General features: G+C 38.1%; 1 protein-coding gene across 14 annotated transcripts in view; it reads left to right on the top strand.

Moving 5' to 3' along the window:
• Atx-1 (Ataxin 1) overlaps window positions 1-21,656 on the top strand; it is a 137,019-nt gene extending 115,363 nt beyond the window's left edge. For 12 of the 14 annotated variants that reach the window (XM_067783264.1, XM_067783265.1, XM_067783262.1 and 9 more), the window contains 3 exons: window positions 1,116-3,140; window positions 3,211-3,430; window positions 5,715-13,966. In XM_067783264.1, coding sequence (XP_067639365.1) covers window positions 1,450-3,140; window positions 3,211-3,430; window positions 5,715-6,647 — 2,844 coding nt within the window. In that variant the 5' untranslated portion in view covers window positions 1,116-1,449 and the 3' untranslated portion in view covers window positions 6,648-13,966. Of the gene's footprint in view, window positions 1-1,115; window positions 3,141-3,210; window positions 3,431-5,714; window positions 13,967-21,358 lie in introns of those variants that run through there. The other 2 variants (XR_010952952.1, XR_010952953.1) reach the window with 2 other exon arrangements.
• The last annotated feature ends 883 nt before the right edge of the window (window positions 21,657-22,539 follow it).

Consider the following 22,539-nt stretch of genomic DNA (forward strand, 5'->3'; position numbering starts at 1 on the left):
GGCAATTTCACCTTTTTCGCGTACTCAATTTCCAATTTTTTAAGCGCCTTCGTCTAGGCTCCGCTTTTTTGGTCTAAGTGTCGTTTCTACGAATTTAAAAACTCTGTGTTATGGTCTTTTTCCCGATATGACCATAAACTCAAACGGAAATTTCCCAAAACGGCCATAAAGTCACATTAGAAGGTCATATGGTTAATTGACCTTATGACCATTTGAAGTGATCATAAGGTCAATTGATATTATATCTATTGGGAGTTGGTCACTACGCCAATTCATCTTTTGGCCGTTGACCTAATGTCATCCCACTTAGCATGGTGAGTCATAAGGTCAACGGCTATTACGTCAATTGACCTTATTACCACTTCAAATGACCATAAGGTTCCGCCTAAGGCTATCTTCGAGTTCTTGACATATATATTCAATGTCATAGCATGGAGATTCGTGATTTAAAATTTGAATACCGAAATATGCATTATCGCGATTAAATAATTAGTACCTAGCAAGCCCATCTCTAATACATAATAATATATGTATGAATGTGTATAGGTACAAATACCTACATGCAACAACAAAAGCATGTTTGAACATTGCTATGAACTTTGTCTTTTGCCTGTGGTACTTCAATTCTGTCTGTCTGTCTGTCTGTGTCCAACTCCAACACAGTGTGCGCGCTCATCTTAGCACGTCAGACTAGTAACCATAAATATATACATTCAGTACAAGTTCAAAAATCAAAGCGTAAAGTCAGAGTGGTCAAACAAGACTGTAAGAACGGCAGCTCGTTGACAACCAAAGAAAAAAACCTCGAAAGGTAAAAGATCGAAAAGTGACTAGAAGACGACCTAACAACAAAGACAACAAGCAACAACTGGCTTGCACCAAAGGTTGTTAAAAAGTTCTTTGATTTTAGTCTTGTTGCTTTTTTAATGAGTTTTTTACGAGCGCTGAGCTCCTTTATTGATGGTGTTATTTTTTCAAAAGTGATCGTGTGTGTGTATATGTGTGTATGTCTGTAGAAATTGAATATAATCTTGATTAGAATAAATCTTATTTAATAAATAATCAATACTTAGAAATTAACAAATAATTTTTTTTTTCACTTTTGTATCTTATAGCTAATCCATTACATACATCAATGATCGCGTGCGTGCAACAATTTTAAAAAACTAATTTATGCGCGTGGCATATTTTAAGGCGCCTTGGATCGCACACAACAACAACAAGCACACTCGCAAGGACATTACGCATACAAGCACGATTAGTGCAAATCATAATATAGAAACTTGTGCCGTAAATACTAAAACAACAATAGCGCATGTAGTAAATATTTCAATTGTGTGTTCTTTAAGCAAATACGCGCTGCGGCGCAGCTAAAACTCGTGCTCCCTATATATAGGTACATATGTATATGTTATTTAACATTAAATCAACAAACAACGAATGTATTAAATGTTATCGGCTGTTGAAAATTTTGGCCCGTTGATCGGACCCGCCGTTGCCCGAACTCATCACCATCCGCATGCCACTGTCGCAGCCGCACAGCATTTGCAAGCGCACCATCAGCAACATGCCGTTGAGCAGCGTGGATATGCGTTAGATATAGTTGCCGCCGCCGCTGTTGCCGCTGCCTCCACAGATGCTGGTGTACGTGTTTCCTGTGCGTTTACACCACCTGCCTCCTGCTCATCCGCCGCTGCCAATATCTCAACAACCCAAACATCGCTTGCGCATACGCAGCTAACACAACTGAATGCATTGCAAGCTCTCAAATTACAACAACAATTCCAGCAACAGTACGAACAACATTTGAGTCATTTCTTGAACGCTTCCTCCGCACAGTCTTCCACGACTGCTGCGCTGCCGCCACATCGACCCCAAGCGCAATTAGCTACAACGCGCGATGATGTAGACATAGCTTTGGCGCATAGGCAACAGCAGCAGCAACAACAACAACAACAAAATCATCATAAAGAACAATACCATTTAGAGCAACAACAACAGCAACGTGAGCAACACTCAGTTAGCGTTAATTTAACGCGCACCCTAAACGCGCCACAAAAGTATATGAGTTCATTACGCAGCGCTAACACAACGGCGATGATGCCGCTTGCAGAATTTGCGCCACCTGCAAAACCCTTGAAAAGCATTCAACACACCACTCATGCAGCGCATGAGAATGCACAATCGGGCGCCATGAATTTGGTCACAAATACAGCTAGCAACGCCTTTGCTAGCAGCACAAATTATCAGTTGTCAGCGGAGCTTAGTAATACCAACAACTGCAGTAATCCCGCATCCATAGACAATAGTCGCCCGTCTTCCTCCTCTTCATCGGTGGATGTTGAGAACGATGAGTGTATGTCACCGGTGAGCAGCAGTAATTCTTCGCAAGCAAGCGCGCGTAAACTATTCGATACCACAGCATTACTCACCGGTGGCAAACAACAGCCTGCGTACAGTGAGGCAAGCGCTTCTTCTGCGGCTGCAGCCGTTGTTGCTGCCTATCAATACAATTACACACAACTCTATGGCGGTGGTAGCGTACGTCCCGGTGCTGGCCTTTATAATGCGCCGGTGATTTTTGCTGCGCATAATCCACACGTTTCCCATGTGGTGCCACATCCCAGCGCGATGCATGGCGGCAACGCGCCCCTATCCACAACCTACCTCAGCCCCATGGGTGCGCATTCGCCTGCTGTTTCTCCCGGTGAGAGTAGCGTTTATTCTGCTGAATACTTGAAAGCACTACAGAACGCGGTTTTCCAGACAGCGCCACCGCCCCTAACAACACCTGTGTTTCACACCTCACCGCTGGGAAATGCCTCCTCAATTTCTAGTAAATCACGTTTGCGTAGTCCATCGGCTGCTGCCACTAATTCGGCGACAGCGCAGGCGCAAGTTGCCTCGCTACAGAATAGCGGAGACCAGAGCTCGCCAACAACAACGACAACGACGAAACTCTCCACGGGCACGTATTTGTATGAGAAGGCGAGGAGGCCACCACCCGCAACACCAGCTGACTCTGAGAAATTTTTCAAAATACCCAGTGGTAAAGAGGGTTCGCTTAAACATCGTATACTCACGCGACCAACAAACACGGATAAAACAGTTGCTGCAGCTGCTACGACGCCAGTAATGCGGTAAGTTTTGCGAACAAGAAATGTATTGGGTAATTTAGGCTATTTTGTAACAAATATCTCTCTCTCTCAGCGCATATAATTCAACGTCTAGTTTCAAGAAAGGCTCCTATATAGAACTAACTAATGGCTCGCTACGTCGTGTGGAAGATATGCGCACAGAAGATTTTATACAATGCGCTGAACGCAGTCCGCAGCATCAATTGATCGAGTCGACAGTAGTGAAAATTAATACAAACACTTCATTGAATACCGTCACAATTGCATTTAGTTACGATCGGAATCAGTCAAAGGTAAGAAGATTGGGTTCATCCTCATACGAAATCAAGAAGTTGCCAAAGTCTGCTCCTTAATTCGAAATTCATATTGTGACGGGCTCTAAATTGAAACAAAAAAATCTTTTGACCATGCAAGAGCAGCCGAAAAGTTTTTTATGGTATTCTCCCCTCAAATTCAAACTCAAGTGCCCAGAAAAGTATGCGACATTTAGGACTATATGGTCAGAAGGAATAACAGCCTAACTCCTATACTTTTACATAGGACTTGAGCGATTACTCCACATGGCCACATGGTACTAAATGTTACGTGCTTATCAGCGCACTTTTTACTGTTTAAGGGATTTTTTGCGATTGAGTTGTAGCGCTAGCGAAGTTTGGAATTTGGGAGCTAGTTTTTTGTCTTCAGATTTTTTAAGGTGATGGCTGCCCTTGTGTAATCGTAGCGTGCCCCACCTACCATACCGAAGGTACTGGGTTCAAGTCCAGCCCCTAAATTCCAGCTTACGCTAAAACTTCATAGCCAAAAATATCTAAAACAGTATCAATATGTATATATATGTTCACAAGGAATAACAGATGAACTACTATTCTTTACACATAGGACTTAGGCGGTTACTCCTTATAACTATATGATACTAAGTGTTGCATACTACGAATTTGATACTGATTAGATATTTTTGGCGCTGGAGTTTTGGCGTTATCGAAAGCTGAAATTTTGGGGCAGGTCAAAGCAACAAACATAAAAGTTTAGAAACAAGTTTTTTAATTTTTTAAGCGGGGTCGCCCCGCGGCAGTGGTTTGGAAAACACTCCGAGTATATTGCTGTCATGAAAAGCTTCTTAGCGAAAATACTGCCTTGCAGCTACCGTTGTACGACACAAAAAATTCCCGTCACAAAGCATCCAGCCAATCCGTGACGAGGGATAACGGAAAATCGTTCCAATATACACATGTTTTTCTTTTAAGGTCAAACTGGTATATATTTGGGCTGCATGGGAAACCGCCAGGAAATTTGTCGTTCGAATGAGGAAAAAGTGGGGGAATTCAACTCATTTTATGGGGTTTTCCTTCATTCTAGTGCATCCTTGTCTATGATTGGAAATGAGGAATAACAAATTTATCAAATTTGCCGAACTCAAATGCAAGAGAATGCAAGGTTTGTGATGTCTTTAAGTTGTTGGCCTCTAGCTACAATGTTTTAGCAAACAGATCTCGAAAGCCACCAGCATAGTGAGAAAGTGGCCGCCCCATGCAAGAATGATCCAGAGACAGTACATGTTGCACGTCTGCTGGATACCGAAACTTGCCCGCGAAATGTGAGACACGGATAGTTGTAAAAGTAGAGGCAGTTAAAATAGGTCTATCTCAGATACTAACCTACCGCATCCATGGAAAGAAATTGTTAGGACAAAGAGAAAGATTAGTCTATTAACGGGATTCAAGGGGTTGTGTAGCGCAATATATAGCTTCTCCAACCCAATTGTCAACCTCACCTTCGAGCGGCGAATCCCGTTTCACTAACAGACGAGGCTCTGGCGACCCCAAGCTCCTCATGGAACTTGGGGGTGGGGAGGGAGGGATGGCCTGAAGGTTTAATGTGGCCATATAAATCGTTCTCGAGATGGTCGGGCCAGCACCTTAATGGTGCTGTGTTACCGTAGCGTATCGGATCTGTATCCGACAAAGGACCATCACATCGATAACACTCCCCAAAGCCTTCGGGGAGTAACCTAATCGCTACAACAACAACAACAACATTAGTCTATTAACCAAATAAGAATCTTTGTGAATTCGAATATTTTAACGTTGATTAAGCGCTTTCACATTGGATTAATGTCGTTCTAGAGGAGAGGGTTCAGTTATTACACAACAAATTTTGTGGGCGTTAGTGGATGTATACGTGCAAAAAGCCGATTAAGTTCGTTGCCCCAGCAAGCGAACGACTGTCTTCGCATTAGACAAAAGTGCCTGTGTGGGGGATTATGTGTAATTTTATGCGCACAATCTCATCGGAAGACTTTCTAACATCAGTGGGTTCTATCCCTTCCTCAATGCTTAACTCTCTTTCATCTTGTCTTGCTTTGCAATGATGGCTTTGTACTACTCTACCTTCATTGCGCCACAGGTTTAGTGTCAGGTTGATCAGGATCGAGTGTGAACGCTGTGCGTTTCTGCACCCATTTCTGATTGATGAGTTCATTACATTTGCTTTGTGTTATTTATTTCGCTGAGAAGAACGCGATATCTGCTCAATAAGTATTGTACTCATTAAACGTTTACCATTTATTTCTCATTCCAGGTTGACATGGAAGTTTCCACCGATCATCCATTTTTTGTTTACGGCCAAGGCTGGGCATCTTGTAATCCTGAACTCTCTTTTAAAGCTTTCGGACTGAGATGTCAACGTCTACAAGTTGGCGACATTTGCATTTCCCTCACAAAACGCGAACCACCGAATATTCATAATAGCAACAACAAAAACAACAAGCAGAATAACAATAATAATAATAGTAATAATAAGCATTCATATTTGCATGACAATGCCTCAACAGCAACAGCGCGCACAATAACAACAACAACCAACGAAACACAAGGCTTAGAACGTGATCTCCAACCGCTTATACTCAGCGACAACATATATGCAGCAGCGGCGGCGGCTGCACATTTTAAACCTGCCTCTGGCGTCTGCCCACCTTCCGCTCAATATCCAATATTGCGTAGTCCGCATGGTACAATTCATTTTATGCCATCGCATCTAAGCGTTAGCGCTGCCGCTGCACATCCAACATACGCGCTCACTGATAGTTACGCGCGCTTCGCTTATCCCGCACCGCAAATGCAGCCAGCTCAACCTGCAACACAAACACAACAACAATTAAATGTGCAGCGCGACTGCACATCGACAGCAGCGCAATCCACCAAATCACCATCTTCAACGAATGCAAGGCCAGAGCATGATGGGCGGCAGGATTTTGAGACGTCATCAATGTCTGAGTCAGCACGCAAGCGTCGTTGGTCAGCGCCGGAAAGTTTCTCCGATAGCGATGACGACGGTGAAGAAGAAAGCGGTTATCAACCGCCATTGCGTCAAAAATCTGCGCCTAACGCAGCGCTTTGTAGTAATTACAAACCTTACCTGCCGACGAGTACTATGATAATAAGCAATGCTGAAGCGGCGACGGCGGTGGCGCGTAATGAATTAAACTGTGATTTTCTAACAAACTACAAATAGCAAAAGATCTCAATAATGCCAGCGTGTGAATTTGTCAAGATCAGGTTGTGGTGGGTGTGGCACAGCTGCTGCAATAGAACATCTCGACGTTTTTCGAACGTTTTTATTAAATGCCAATGCGCTAACTATTCAATGGGATGCTTATGTATGTATGTATGTATGTACGTATTGACGCTTTTTTTTAACAATGCAAATTATTAGCGTGGGAAAATAATCGTTCTCGTAGTTTCAATGTTGAACTTTTTATAAACGTATTTAAGTATTTTAAATTAACCTTTCAGCTCTATGCCCCATGTCATTTGGTAGATTTCTTTTTTTTACAAGAATGAGTTTTTTTGATCGCTTTTGATGTCTAAAAAGTGATTAAAAGAAAATTGAAGTATTACTCCCTCGCACGCTTTCAAAGCGATTTATTGATAATACAACAACAAAATGTGATCAAATTTTATAAGGGAGCTGAAAAGGCTCGCCAAGATGAGTCGCGTGAAGGGTACCATTTCATACCGACGAAAGAGAATATTTAAATCGCGCAGAAGACTCGAAAAATACACAAATATAATATTTTGGAAATATAAAAGGCTCCGTATAGGATTTTCAAGGTCAAGTACTTGAAAATTTCTAGAGTGAAAAGTTTACAAAGATGAGTTTATATTTAATAAGATTAAGATTATACAAATGACTATGAGTTTTTGTGCATCAGTGTATCTGGAGTTCACGTAACTTTGGAATTGTTTCATTTCAATGAAAAATTCTTCCAAACCTCTAGAACAAAAAACTAACTAAGTTATTTATAGCTTCGTGGAGGTCTCCATCACTTGCATATCTCTCTGAAACTTCCATATACTTTCACTGTGAAGATTGTCGATGATTTCGAGGAAACCTTTTGTCCTAAAATCATCGCGAGGCGAAAATTCTACTTCTGGAGCATTTCCGTCATTGGGTTGGTTTTTGCTACGACGAGTACGTTTTACGATTTCTGTATAACCTAAACCAGGCAGTAATTGTTTTGTTTTATCCTCAAAATCATTGAACTTTTCATGGAATGGAACTAAACCCTCTTCTAACGGTCCGTACAAAAAAGCACACTTTTCAAAACTGCTTTTTCACTTTGCAATGACTTACTCCCTAAACGAATAGTAGTCAAATAGAGTTGAAGGTTCTACACCTTCTGTTCCAAAAATAACCGAAATTTTCCAAAATAATAACAACCAGTGAACATTTTGAGATAATTCCTTTTTATTATTCAATATACTCTCCTTTCACTTGAGTCGCAAATGTCCCTTTTAGGAACCTTGTCTAGTTCGTCGGTCGTCACCTTTTGAAAGCCGTCAATTGGGTTTTATTTATTGGAGTAAAAATATTTTCAGTTCTGATTATATTTTTCTTTCACTCTCTAGAATTTTATGTTTGTAAGAAAATTTTAGAAGCCTTTTTTTAATTTTTCGGGGGCCCCCTAAAATCTGTGGCCCCAGGCAACTGCCTATTCTGCCTACTTGTTAATCCGGCCCTGAGAGGCCGGTTTTGTGAAATGTGCTACGGTAAATCGCATTTACCGCAGCAAGAGCTTTAAGCTCTTCAATCAATATTATTTTATATGGCATCAGCGCATAAGCCGGATTTTTATACGTAACTGGAAATATTGGAAGTCCGTTCGGCGATTCCGGCAAGAAAAATAGCCTCACTACCGGAGTATGTTCCAATGTTTTTCCTGTTGTTCTAGCAGTGGTAGGATACCCAATTCTACAAGCATTTAGTTTACAAAGTTAGGCATGTTGAGAAAAGTGTATCCGAAAGTCTGCAGTATGTAGCAGGCATCTTTTCTGTAAGGGCAAGGATGTGACATTTCTAAAGGCATTTCGTTTTCTACGTGTGTCAGGGCTCCACCTCTAAAGACATGCCAAAGTTTAAAGCGCATAGAATGTGTAGAGGCTGGACTTGGCCCTGCTTCAACGGGAAGAAGAATTCTCATGAACTAAATTGAATTGTAACACAAAAAATAAAAAAGAATTTTCCAAAAGCCAGAAAAACGTTTTTACGAAAAGCTTGACGTAAAATTTCTTCCGCCATGCATTCGATTGTGCTTTAAGCTGTATATTGCCGTGCATTGATATAAAAATTGAATACTTAAAAAATTTTGAAATTTAATTTCCAAATACTTCGGCCCACTTGCAGAATGGCAAGTTATATTTTTAGCTCAGAGTTAATTTGAAAAACTTGTGAAAAATGTATGCGTTTAACTCCTCATGCCAAGTTAACTTTGAGTTAAAAAGATAAATTGTCGTTCTGCAAGTGGACTTTAAATTTCAAAATACCTTCACTTTTGATATTTTTTTTGTTTTTTTCAAAAGTTCGAATTTTACCGAAAGCTGTTCTGTAAAAAGTCTCAACTCGCATCAAAATTGAAAAGAAAGCTTTACGAACTAATTAAAATATTTTTATTTAATTACAAACTTTCATAGATACTTGTAGATTTCATTTCTTTTTATTAAGTTCAAAGCTCTATACTTTTTTGAGGGAATATGTAGCTTCTGCTTTCATAAATCTCATGCTTTTTCTCAAAGCATTATGAAACGCTTTTACAGAGAGATTTTAGTGTCAATTCTGCGAAATAGGTCTCTTTCATTAAACCCAAACATTTGGGAATTGGTGAGCTTTAAGCTCTCTGTACGATTAAATCGAAAAAAAAATATATATATATGTATATATATATCTATATATATATATAAAATAAAATGATTGAAAATAAGTTGCTTAATAGATTTTAATATAACTTTTTACGATTTTTTTTTGCCAAAACTTTTGGTTTGAAAACTTTGAGTAGAAATTTTTAATTTGGAAACTTTTTTTGTAAAATTTTTTATTCCATAACCCATTCAAAGCGTTAATACTTATGAAAATACCGTAACGGTTATGACCTTTATTAGAACAACAAAAAATTAACTTTAAAACATATTATTTTTAAAGTCAAAATACGTCCAAGAAATATTTCGTAAAATTTTACTTTAATTCTTTACAAAAAAAATTTAAGTAAAATTAAAATTTTGTTGTTGTTTTATGGGCATAATGATTTTTAAGATCTTGGGTCCGAATCAAGCTAAAAGCCTTAACAATTAGTTTTTAGTCATCATTATTATTATTCAAAATTTTTTTGAATGAAAACATTTATTAATTGGAACAGAAGAAAGTTATAAGAAAACTGCCCCAGCTCGTTTTACAGATATGTACATTACGGTGGGTCGATTTGTATGGACGAAAGTTAAACGATATCGCGCCATCGAGTTTTCGATAGGATTTGGGCTCAGGAAAAAAAGTTCCACTACGCATATTCAAAAAAATAATTTTAGAGGCTGCGAAATTTCATTTTTTTACTGACAATTTTTTTAGTAGGTCGTGAAAAAAACCTTAAAAATCAAAGTCGAAAATAAGTAAGCAAAAAAATAAAATTTTGAATGCTCGAAAATAATTTTTTTGGTTATGCGTATTGGAACTTTTTCCTGAGCTCAAATCCTATCGCAAAATCGATGGCGCGATATCGGTTAAAAAATCGACCCAGTCTAATATACATTTCGGGACCTGCTAAACTCCTTTATCGGTAACGTTTTGGCCCCATTCAGCTATCACAGCGGTTATTTGTTTGTCTTCATAATTTCTATTTTTACTCTGCCAATTGATTTTTACCAGGGACGGAAAATAATAATTTTCTTTTCCGAGTCGAAAAAGTCCTGGTAAAAAAATTTTCCTATGTGAAAATGTTTGAGTTCCCAGGTATCCCTATAGCAATATCATGTCGAATCATGCATCATTTTTATTTTTCGAACGTTTTCCATAAAAGTCGACATATAAAAGAAAAATCTGTATTTTTATTTTTTAAGTCCGATAGAACTAGTTAAACTCCGGAAATAAAACTTAGATCCGGACTTTTACTTTTTAAGGGCAAAATAAAAGTCCGGCTTGATAACAAAGAAACGGCTTATCCGAAATAAAAAAAAATTTTTTAATTAATAATAAAAATCCGAAAATAATTTTTATCTTGTTCCAAATATATTAAAAGTCCAAAACTAATAGTTTTGCAAGGAATTATATTATAAAAGGAATAACAGTTTCCGCCCCTGATTTTTACAGTACATTGACATCTGTCGAAAAAACAATGTGAACATTCTTATTAAAAAAATTGTTCACTCAAAATAAAATATATTATCACAGTAATAATGGCATGATTATAAGCCGTGTTTTTCTATATGAACATACATCTACATTTGCGACTAAAAACGCTCATCGACAATTGCGCATAACCCAATAAAACTTTGCCAGCACTGCCCCGCAAATGCTAAAACGATAGAACTATATTACTCACATATCCTCGGTTGACGTTTTTAATAGGGATGATAAAAAAGTTAAAAAAAAGTCCATAAAAGCTACATAACGAAACTTGAAAGTGCTGATATTATAAACACTTACTTAATAAGTGTGGATAAAGCTGTGCATTTAGCAATGCATACAAAGTTTAAGGGCAGATGTATATGCATGTAATAAAAAACACAGCTATTATTGAGGCCTCGAACTCGATCCACGATGTTTGAATAAAGTTAGTATAAATACATACGTACATACATAAACAACTCAAAATAAACATGCCATAGCTTACATATGCTTTGTTAGATTTAAGTAACAAATATACAAACTTTTTCTTTGAATTGAAGTTTGAAAATAACTGTTATATTCAGAGTTAGTTTCAGAGTGTCAGCCTTCGTCAAGTAATTCGTTAATTCTAAGCAATTGATTGTAAAAAGTAGTTTATAAGATAGTTGAAATACATAAAAATTGTAACACATATATGTAAACTAATATGCATATACATTAGAGTATGCCAAAAATTGATGATATTTATTATTTCAATCTCACCCGAAAATATAAGAGACTACGTCCAAACAAAAATTGAGTCAGAGCCAAATTTCTCACTTCTAATTTTAAGAGGTTCTCCACGGAACTGGGAATTTCACCGTTTAAAAAACTTGAGAGCTGGAGCTTTTAACGTTATTTTGTCCTGCAAATTATGAAAAACTTTTTTTTGATAAAGTGAATACATTGATCTAATTCAACACTAAATTCTGAACAAAAAAAATGTAGAGAGTCAAATTTTTATCGTCGATATAGAAGTTTCTACAGATAAGAGCCACAATTCATTAAAATTATACTTTGTGAGCCTATAACATTGTTGTTTCTGATGATACGAAAAATTTGTATGGGACTTTTGTGTCAGCCGTCAGACAAACTACAAAATTGGTATGTAACTGGTTTTCCATATTTCAATAGTTTAGTTGAACATGCAAAAAAAATTTAATTTAAAAATTTTTAGTTTTAAAGATCTTTAGAAACTCACTATCAATGATGAAAATTTGACTCGATACATTTTTTTGGTACAGAATTTAGTGCTCAAATTGATCCAGGTATCCACTTTATCAAAAAGAAAAAAAAATTGCATACTTTGCTGGACAAAATAATGTATGTATATTCCTGTGTTATTTAAATGGCAAAAGTTCAAGTTTCGTGCAGGACCTCTTAAAATTAAATTATAGAGATCCGTTTCCGACACAATTTTTGTTTGGCCATATTTTCTGATAATTTCGGGTGAGAGAAAAAAATACATATATCTAAATTTTTTTTGGCACACCCTAATGGGCATATGTATGTACAATACGTATACGTACATATGTACGTAAGAGAATTTATTCCAGACGTTATATGTGTATACATATGTATATTCTGTGTCAGTGGTGCACTCGAGAGCTTCGTAGAGCTTCGGAAAACTATTCGACGTTCACCTACATGTCGTGTGAATGTAGCGACAGATGGTCGGTAAAGCAAGCAGTAAATCAGCTTTAGTTTGTACTCCAAGTCATTGTGGATAAGACAAGTGTGATATCTTAGGCATAGACGTCAAAATAACAAATAGAAACGATCACCTGATTTTAATGATACTATCGTGATTTCATCCTGCGCCTTTTTCTATCACCCGCTGAAGATAACCGGCCGTATGCACCACCATATTAAACATCCTGTCAAAACGCTGAAAAGAAGTCATCTTGAACATCCTGTCAGGCAGTTGACGGATAAGATAACACACTCGTTTTGTACATGTAAACACATCCTACTACTACAAAGAAGTTGCGTTTGTTTCGAAGCTCTGCCGGTGTTGTGCACCATTGTTTTATGTATATAATAACCATGTCAGACTGTATATTTGAAATTATAGCCATATGTATATATATAAATGTAGTGTAATGTAATTATAATTATGTATTTGTCACACAATGTCACCTATGGAGCTTATCAGCAATATGCGTATGTATAGGTACATATTAGACCATATCGGGAAAAGACAAAAGTTCGGTAAACTCCACCCAGTATATAAAATTTTTAAAAGGCAGGTTGTGAAATCAAAATTTTTTATATGATCTACATATAAGTGGGCTATCTTCAATATTTTCAGAGATCGTGAAGATTATGCGTTCTATTAAAAAAGTGTAATTACATACATTTATTTAAGACTTTAACCGAGTGTTACCTACTACTTAAAAAAGAGATTTATTTTATTGTAAGCAATCGTAGGAAAAATTAAAAAGGAGCACGACGCAAATTGGAAAAAAAGCTCGGCCTTGAATCTCTTCGGAGGTTATAGCGCCTCGGATTTATTTATTTATATAATCGAAACATTTTATTTAAAAAAATTAAATTTTATTTCTTATCTCCTAGGATTTGTTCGTCTGTTCATCTTCTATATCATATTAAATATAATCAGTTTTAGAAGCCATTTTTTAATTTCCTAGAACTTAATTGGAAATATAATCTTTATAGTGGGTTACGTAGATATTTAGCAAAGTTTTTGTAATATGCACTGAACTTTAAGGCCCACATTAAGAACGGCAAGTTAACTTTTTAACTCAGAGCTAGCTAGATGGGGGATTTAACGTTTTTGAAATTAGCTCTGAGCTAACAAAATAACTTGCCGTTCTGCAAATGGGCATAAAACAAAGCAAAAATATTGTAATAAAATAGTTTAGGATCAGCTTACAAATGAGAGAAATATAACAAAAAATAATAAAATGCGATCTTTGCGGTGACCAGGTTTTTTTTTAAACGACCGGTGCAAAAATATTGGTCATTGTGTCATGCATTACGAACTTCGTGTTTTTTTCTGATATGGTCCAACAACGCAATGTGGTTATTATATGAGTATATTGTTATAAAACAAAAACAAAAATCTATGTAGTCCTGCAACAGTCACTGCAATAAAGACTAAATTTTAAAAATATTAATAACGTTTCGTACTTATTTTCTATTTTAATTGGGGGCTTTTCAGGTAGCGATTTTGGTATTTACGGTGCTATCAAATGTTAATCAATGGGCCTTATGTTATTGTTTTTGCTGTTTTACACTCCTCAAAGGCTTAGAAAGTGTTGCAGAGCGTGCAGCGGGGCATTCTTATGGCATCTGTCTTAACACCAGTATGAAGTATGAATGTTGGGAATTTCAGGTTCAATAGAAGTGAAATTTAGAAACGAGCCCTATTAACCATCGACGTTTGTCAGCGGCGAGAAAGTAAATTGACCTTATGAACACTTCAAATGGCCATAAGATCAATTGGCCTCATTAACACTTCAAATAGTCATAAGGTCAATTGACTTTATGACTTTTCTTAATTTGAATTTATGGCAATTTAGGATATTTCCATTTCACGTTATGACGACACCAAATGACCATAAGATCCGTTGGCTTTATGATCGCTCCAAATGGTCATAAGGTCAATTGACGTAAATAAGTCATTTCTTAATTTGAATTTATGGCTGTTTAGGAAATTTCCGTTTGAACCTTTGACCATTTCGGGGAAAAACAGCAATTTAAGATCTGCCCAGAGGCAAACAACTTCTGCAGAATTGGTAAGATGTTCAGTAGAATATGCTCTTATTTCAAAGGAATCCTCATCAACACGGCTTTTAAGCTGGTTTGGCACTTTAGTGAAAACTTTTGTTGAATGAGTTCTTCTTATCTCAGAGAGAACTCCATTAGGCCAGAATTTTTTACAATTTTTCACTAGAATGTTACCAAAATAAAGGAAAACGAGCGCCATATCCGAAAATTCGAAAAAAAGATATTATTATTGTTGTTGTTTTTGTAGCCACAAGGACACTTCCCGATAGTTTTAGGGAGTGTTATCGATGTTGATGGTCCTTTGCCGGATGCAGATCCGGTACATTCTGGTAACAAGCACCATTAAGGTACTAGCCCGACCAACTCGGTTTAGTATGACCACATAAAACCTTCTAGGCAAAAGAATATTTCGAAATTACGCAGGACCGATGAAGGCCTTTGCACTTACAAGGGTCACACCTTCGAGCACTGGTACCTCGCAGTTTGTAAAAGCATGTAGTCATGAAACAACGAACAGCGATATTTAGTAGGTCTAAAGATGAATAGAAGTCGGCTAGAATGGGAATGTAACACATTACCTGATTTCTCAGCAGCAATATTCCAGGGCTATTCATTTCAGTTCGTATTCTGAGACGAGAATGTTAATGGTTGTTGGACTCTTCATGCATACCATCCGAACTATGATTAATCATAAGCTGTTTGACAAATTTCCGTTCCGAAATGATCCGTTCCAGTGGTCTGCATCTGGTGCTCATCTAGCAGCAGTTTCGGTAAGAAATAAAACAAATATATTTTTATTTAAAATGCAATAGAGCGTGGATCATTATTTTAATTCCAATCACTTTCCATAAATTCGCGAATTAATGTCAAAATAATAAGTATTATCAGACTCCACTACAACAACAATATAATTTGAACCAATCCCGCCCGCAATCGCATACGCACGCCCATCATCATTGCTTTGATAAACATTAATTTTAACGTAGGTCACTTCAGCACCCGCACCATTGCTAGGATATGTTAATTTTGTCGAGATTGTGGTTGGAACTTTATAATCATTTGTACTGGAGTCGATTGCTACGAGTTTATCGCCTTTTCGAAGAAAAAAGAAGTAATTGAATAATATAAAGGACGAATAAATATTTTATTCAAGCACACACCTGAAACTCTTCCGGTACCCAAAGTATAAGTGATCGTATTTCTGCCCTCCGGATACTTACAAATAGCCCTTGGGGTTATAGCGGCTTTAGTCATTTCCACCGCATTTGGATGTTGTTTTAGTAGTTTCTCCATCGCTTTTCGATTGACAATTTTCAGAATCATATTCTGTCCATGGACCAAATGGTCTTGAACAATCAGAGTGATGATCAATAGGCCTGTTAACACGCGGAAGGACTTCATACTTTTCTTGTTCGTTGTACTATTATTGATGCGCCTATTCAGTTTATTATTTATTTAAAATGGGCACGGAGGTGTGCCGAGGTCTCAAAGTTTCTTCCACTACAATTATTTCTAATTGTCTTATCTAAAAAAAATATATATTTTATTTATATCCCTATACCAACCTAAATTGGGTGACTCAAAAGAGTTTTTAACGAACTCAGACTTTTTACTCTCCACGGAGTAAAATGACTTCGCCTTCGTTTTCGCCCTGAAATGTTCGGTAATCACTTTCACTTCTTAGAAAAGATAATCTATATCATATTAAGCTAAAGCCCCTAGTCAAGCTTTTATAAATCCACATTGGTACGATCTGAATAGTACCGACTGTGTATTGGGGAAATACCCTGAAGAGCTTCGCAAAACTACGCCGCCCTCACCTATATTTCATGCGATCGCAGCGACTATGATTAAGGAAAGAAATAATAGTATTGACTCTCCCATTTTTCCGCTCTTCACACTTCTACTTCATTTTTAAACGGTTTTATTTAGCTTTACTTGACAGGCAGGCCGCACGGCCACATGCACGGCCGTTGTGAACGAATTTTGTAATTGAAATTTAAGTAACTTCCCGATAAGCTACAAGCTTGAAACTTGGAATATAGTTCAGAACCCGATGATAATGCAATAATAGGAAAAAAATCGCCGCAAGCTATATTCGTAAAAATCGTATTTGTGGTCCGATTTGGCTCATATTTGGAACACATAATAGATACAAGAATAGAAAGCGACTTATGAAAAAAATCGCCGCTAGGTAGCACAAAGATCGAGATAATCAAAAAAATCGTATTTGTGGTCCGATTTGGCTTATATTTCGAACAAATATTACATACAGTTCGGTAGGTTAGGTTAGGTTGAACTGGCCGGTCCATGAGGACCTCACATAGACTGAATAAGTCCGTAGTGTTACAAGAAGTTTGTTTTAACGACCAAACTGAAAAACCCTATCAAAAACCAGGACCTATGTTATAAAATAACTCCGTCCTCTTGGCAAATACAGAAGCTTCCTAGGATTTAAGCCACTTGCTACTTCTAGATCTGACAGCTGTATCACTCCTAATAGCTGGAGTCTTAGCCTGGCAATCGCAGGGCAAGAGCACAGAACGTGCTCGATCGTTTCCTCCTCCAACCCGCACTTCCTACATCGGCTATCACTGACCAAGCTTAATTTAAAGGCATGTGACGCCAGAAGGCAGTCTCCAGTCAGAATACCCGTCATGAATCTACAGTCCTCTCTTTTTAATGATACAAGCAACATTGTTAGTCTAAGGTTGTAAGACCTGCACATAATCTTCGACACTTTACAGCCCCCGCTTGAACCCACGCCTTTCCTGCTTGGTCGATCATGTGCACCTCTCGCCTTCGCTTAATTTCGCCCAGTCTAATTGGGACGTCTACGGAGCAAGCTTCAATGGATGCGCCCTTTTTAGCTAATTCATCCGCTTTTTTATTCCCATCTATTCCCATATGTCCTGGGACCCAATATAGATGTATGCTTCTCCCTGTCCCGATTCTCTCCAGGGACTGCTTACACTCTAACACGCATTTAGATGCTGGGGTATGCGAGATTATTGCCTTAATTGCTGCTTGACTGTCAATATAAAAGTTATCACGATTGCAGCTTGGGCTATTTTCTTCCAGGGTTTCTACTGCTTTGGTTACGGCTACTATTCCGCTTGGAAAACGCTACAGTAATCCGGCAGCCTGTAGGATTTGTTTATTTCCGAAACAGTCCGGTGGAAGTGACATCAAAATATTTTGTAGTTGGAGGGGAGACAAGCATACCTGGCGCAGAGTCGAGTAAAGTCTTTGGAAGGATTATGTATTGAGGACTTAGATTGTAACAAATTGTCAGGAAAGGCTCCTTGTAATAATGAGTCACTAAATGAACTAAATAGATCGAGAAATAATAGGCAATTAAATTTCATTTCATTTCATTTAATAAAGACTAAAGACTTGAAAATAAAAAAATTAAAAAAAAATTTTAAGTTAAACGGTTTTATTGAAAGCAATACTTACATGAAATAATAATAATACTAAAAGCTAGAAAATAATTAGGTAGGTCCTAGGTACTAGTCATCACACTCCTCATCAATCTAGGGCGTTGATCAGATAATTAAATAAAAGCGTTGGACGCGTCAAATTTCTATTGATAGTCATATATAAGACCAACTGAACCGTAATCAGGTTATGCTATGCCTTACATTTTTAGAAATTTCACGAGCCCAACGCTTTTATTTAATTGTCTGATCAACGCCCTAGATTGATGAGGAGTGTGATGACTAGTACCTAGGACCTACCTAATTATTTTCTAGCTTTTAGTATTATTATTATTTTATGTAAGTATTGTTTTCAATAAAACCGTTTAACTTAAACATTTTTTTTTAATTATTTTATTACAAAAACAAATTTAATTGTCTCACGCTGTATGTTAATATATGTACATAGATATCTTTATTGTTTTTATGAATTATTGATTAAATTATTAAAGATAACACTGTGTGATACAAAAAAATACCTGGAAAGTCTTACCATTTTTCAGCACGTTCTGTGTTCGGATCCTACATTCGCGAGGTCAAGGCTCAGCTACTCGAGGCTGCACGTTTGCTAGATCTCGAGGCAGCAATTAAGCGGGATCCTAGACAACTTCTAGAATTTGCCAAGAGAACAGTGTTATTCCATAACATAAGTCCAGATGCCTATTTAGATTTTTTTCCGTTTGTCCTAGCAAGGGGAAACGTAGTCCAAGAACTAATAAAGAAAGAGAACGGGGAATGGTCACGTAATAGTGAGAAATCCCTTGAGGTGCTTTTCGATACACATTTCCCATCGGGAGATGATTTAGAAGAGCCAGCAGGCAGCACTCACACTTCGATCACGGAGCTGGTAGTGCCGGGCTTGGTGACCGATATCAAGATCGAATGGGCGGTGAAGACGTGTTCTAAGTTTAGAGTAGGTGGTCATGGAATGACTTAAAATAATATTCGATGGGTGCATAAGACTGAATCATATACCGCACTCTTGGAGAACTGCTCGTGTAGCTTTCCTACCAAAGGCGGGGAAGATCGGTCACGTATATCCCAAGGACCATAGACCTATTAGCTTAACATCAAATTTGCTCAAAACCTTTGAGAGGCTGATAGATGTGTACATAAACTCCAGCGTGGATGTAAAGCTGCTCTCCACAACACAACATGCGTACGCCAAAATCAAGTCGGTAGACACCGCATTGCATAGGGTGGTAATAAGCATAGAGAAAGCCCTGGAATATAAGGAATATGCTCTAGGAATCTTCTTAGACATTGCCGTGGCTTTCAATAATGTTTCTAAATGGGCGATTATGGATGGTCCTAATTACATTAAATTACATCCAGCCTTAACCAGATGGATCGACTGTATGTTAAATTGCAGGAATATTACATCGCAATGGGGGTTGTACGAGGCCACGAAATCATTGGACAGGGGTACGCCACAGGGAGGGGAGCTATCACCTCTGCTGTGGACGCTGATCATCAACCAACTGCTCAGGCGATTCGATGAGGGGCCCGTAAAACTTACGGCTTACGCAGATGACGTTGCAATTGTCATGGATCGGACGCTTCGGGATATCAAATTTCGGGTTGAAAGTCAACGCGGAGAAGACGGATATGGTCTTGTTTACAAAGAGGTGCAAGGTCCCAAATTGGACCAGGCTAAGTTAGGAGAGGTGGACCCTACAGGAGAAACCTTGCACAAAATATCTAGGAATCATCCTGGAGAGTAAGCTGTCATGGAAGCTCAACGTGGAGGAGCGGGTGAAGAAGGCCTCAACGGCACTTTATATATGTAAAAGAATGCTGGGGTGTACATGGGGATTATCGCCCTCTCTTTCTCATTGAGTTTTTACGGCGATTGTAAACCCTATTCTATACTATGGAGTTTTGCTTGGTGGAAAGCCACACAAAAAACAACCTACCTCAAAAAATTAGAGGGGGTATGCAAACTATCAATGCTTAGCATTACGGGAACCCCGAAAACAACCCCGACGGCTACACTGTATGCTATTTTGCACATTCCACCTGTAGACCTAGTAGCAAAGAACATAGCGTTAATAACTGCAATCAGTGCCTCGGGGCAGCTTGAGCGCCGACCATACGGCCATAGTAGTATAGCGTCATCAATCACAGGACGAAGATACTGCTTGATTCCCTATCTGTACACAGATGGTTCCAAAGTAGTGGAAGGAGTAGGGTCTGCGGTATACTGTGCTGATCCAGAAATAAGCAGATCGTACAAGCTGCCCGATTACTGTAGCGTTTTCCAAGCGGAAATATTAGCCGTAACCAAAGCAGTATAAACACTGGAAGAGAACAGTCAAGCAGCAATTAAGGCAATAATTTCGCATACCATAGCATCTAAATGCATGTTAGAGTGTAAGCAGTCTCTGGAGAGAATCGGGACAGGGAGAAGCATACATCTATATTGGGTCCTAGGGCATATGGGAATAGATTGCAATGAAAGAGCATATGAACTAGCTAAAAAAGGAGCATCCCTTGAAGCTTGCTCCGTAGATGTCCCAATTAGACTGGGCAAGATTAAGAGAAGGCGAGAGGTGCACATGATCGACCAAACGGGAAAGGCGTGGGTTCAAGCGCGGGGCTGTAAAGTGCCGAAGATTATGTGTAGGTCTTACAACCTTAGATTAACAAATTTGCTCCTATCATTAAAAGGAGAGGACTGTAGACTCATGACAGGTATTCTGACTGAACACTGCCTTCTGGCGTCACATGCTTTTGAATTAGGCTTGGTCAGTGATAGCAGATGTAGGAAGTGCGGGTTGGAGGAGGAAACGATCGAGCACGTTTTGTGCTGGTGCCCTGCGCTTGCCAGGCTAAGACTCCAGCTGTTAGGAGTGATACAGCTGTCAGATCTAGAAGCAGCAATTGGCTTAAGTCCTAGAAAGCTTCTAGTATTTTCCCGGGGGCTCTTTCCGGATCTTCACGGGGTCATTTTTGGGATGACTTCGGAGACACCGTCTGTGACCTCATGGAGTAATTTCGGTATGATTTTTGAGACTCTCTCTCGATTCTCTCTGGGTTATTTGAGGTTCATTTTGGGATCACTTCGATGTCGTTAGGAGGTCATTTTGGGGCTCTCCCAGGGTCATTTCGGGATCACTTCGAAAATATTGCCCTATTTTATTTTATCATCATGCCATACTTAGTTTCTCTATATATATTAATTTAAGAAAATAATGTCGATGTTTCACGTCTAGATGGTGTCCCGTGACAGCTCACATTTCTTTTGTATTAAAGAACTTTTTGTTGATTGTTAACATAAATTTCTATCTTTTTAATTGATAGATGTGTGTAAATATGATGTGCAACTCCAAAAGAGAAGCTTCCGATAATCTGCAAAAAAGCTTTATGTGTGTAAACGGCGATCATGGCGGAACTATACAAGGTGGCAGCATGGTGACCATTGTAAATTTTACCAAGTAGCGCAACTAACAGCTGATCGGCGAAAATTCGCACATTCACACGCACAGTTCTCGACTCAGTTTCAAAACAAAACTTTAGATTATTTAATTCAAATTTTAAAGTGAGATAATCCTTACAAATTTATGTATACAGAATATATATGGCGTTTTTGTTGTTATTAAAACAATAGTTTTATTTATATTAAAGCTTTTATCATTTTTTTTTTTAACTTTGAAAAATCTCCGAACACCATTCCTTCATTATATGACATTCGACTGCCTAGTCTACTGCCTTCCACTCTATTCGCAACATAACCTCTACTTAAGCTGCCAAACTATATAGTAAACAATGATGGTGACATACCTACAAACATAATAAAAGTTCCATGTCATTGTGAATCAAACTATGTGTGATATCTTCTGCATAGACGTTAAAATTCCAAAGTAATTGGATCACCTGATTTGTAATTGACTATCGCTGTCTCATTCTGTATCTCTTTCTATCACCCCCTGAAGATAGCCGGCCCTATGCGCCACCATATTGAACACCCTGTCAAAACGCTAAAAAGTAGTCATATTGAACATCCAGTCAGGCAGTTGACAGATAAGATATCACACTTAGTTTGATTCACAATGTTCCATGTTCTTGGGTTTTTTAAATTCGATTAATGACAAAATCGTACTTCCCCGGAAGTTGATGTATCAAATCAAATAAAACAAGTAAGGACGGGACTGTCTTCGGCTGTGCCGAAGACTTCATACCTTTCATGAATGGGGCTGAACAATAATCTTATGCCGTTCGTAATCTCCGAATAATCGGATGTATAAGATAAGAAATATATAATGAACAAATCTACATACCTAAACGATTTTTAACATAAATATAAAATAAAAAACAGGTAGGTACTTTGTGTGAGGATGCAAAGTTTCAGGTTTTTTGTGGTCTGGGTGTAAAAACTATGACTACGAATCACGTATTTCAAAAATATATGACGTAAACGTAACTATTTGATGAAACTTGATGAATTTTGAAGCTTCTAGCCGTAAAAAGGGGGCAAACATTAG

Source organism: Eurosta solidaginis, chromosome 4, assembly GCF_040869045.1.
Source record: "Eurosta solidaginis isolate ZX-2024a chromosome 4, ASM4086904v1, whole genome shotgun sequence".
Classification (NCBI taxonomy): Eukaryota; Metazoa; Arthropoda; class Insecta; order Diptera; family Tephritidae; genus Eurosta; species Eurosta solidaginis.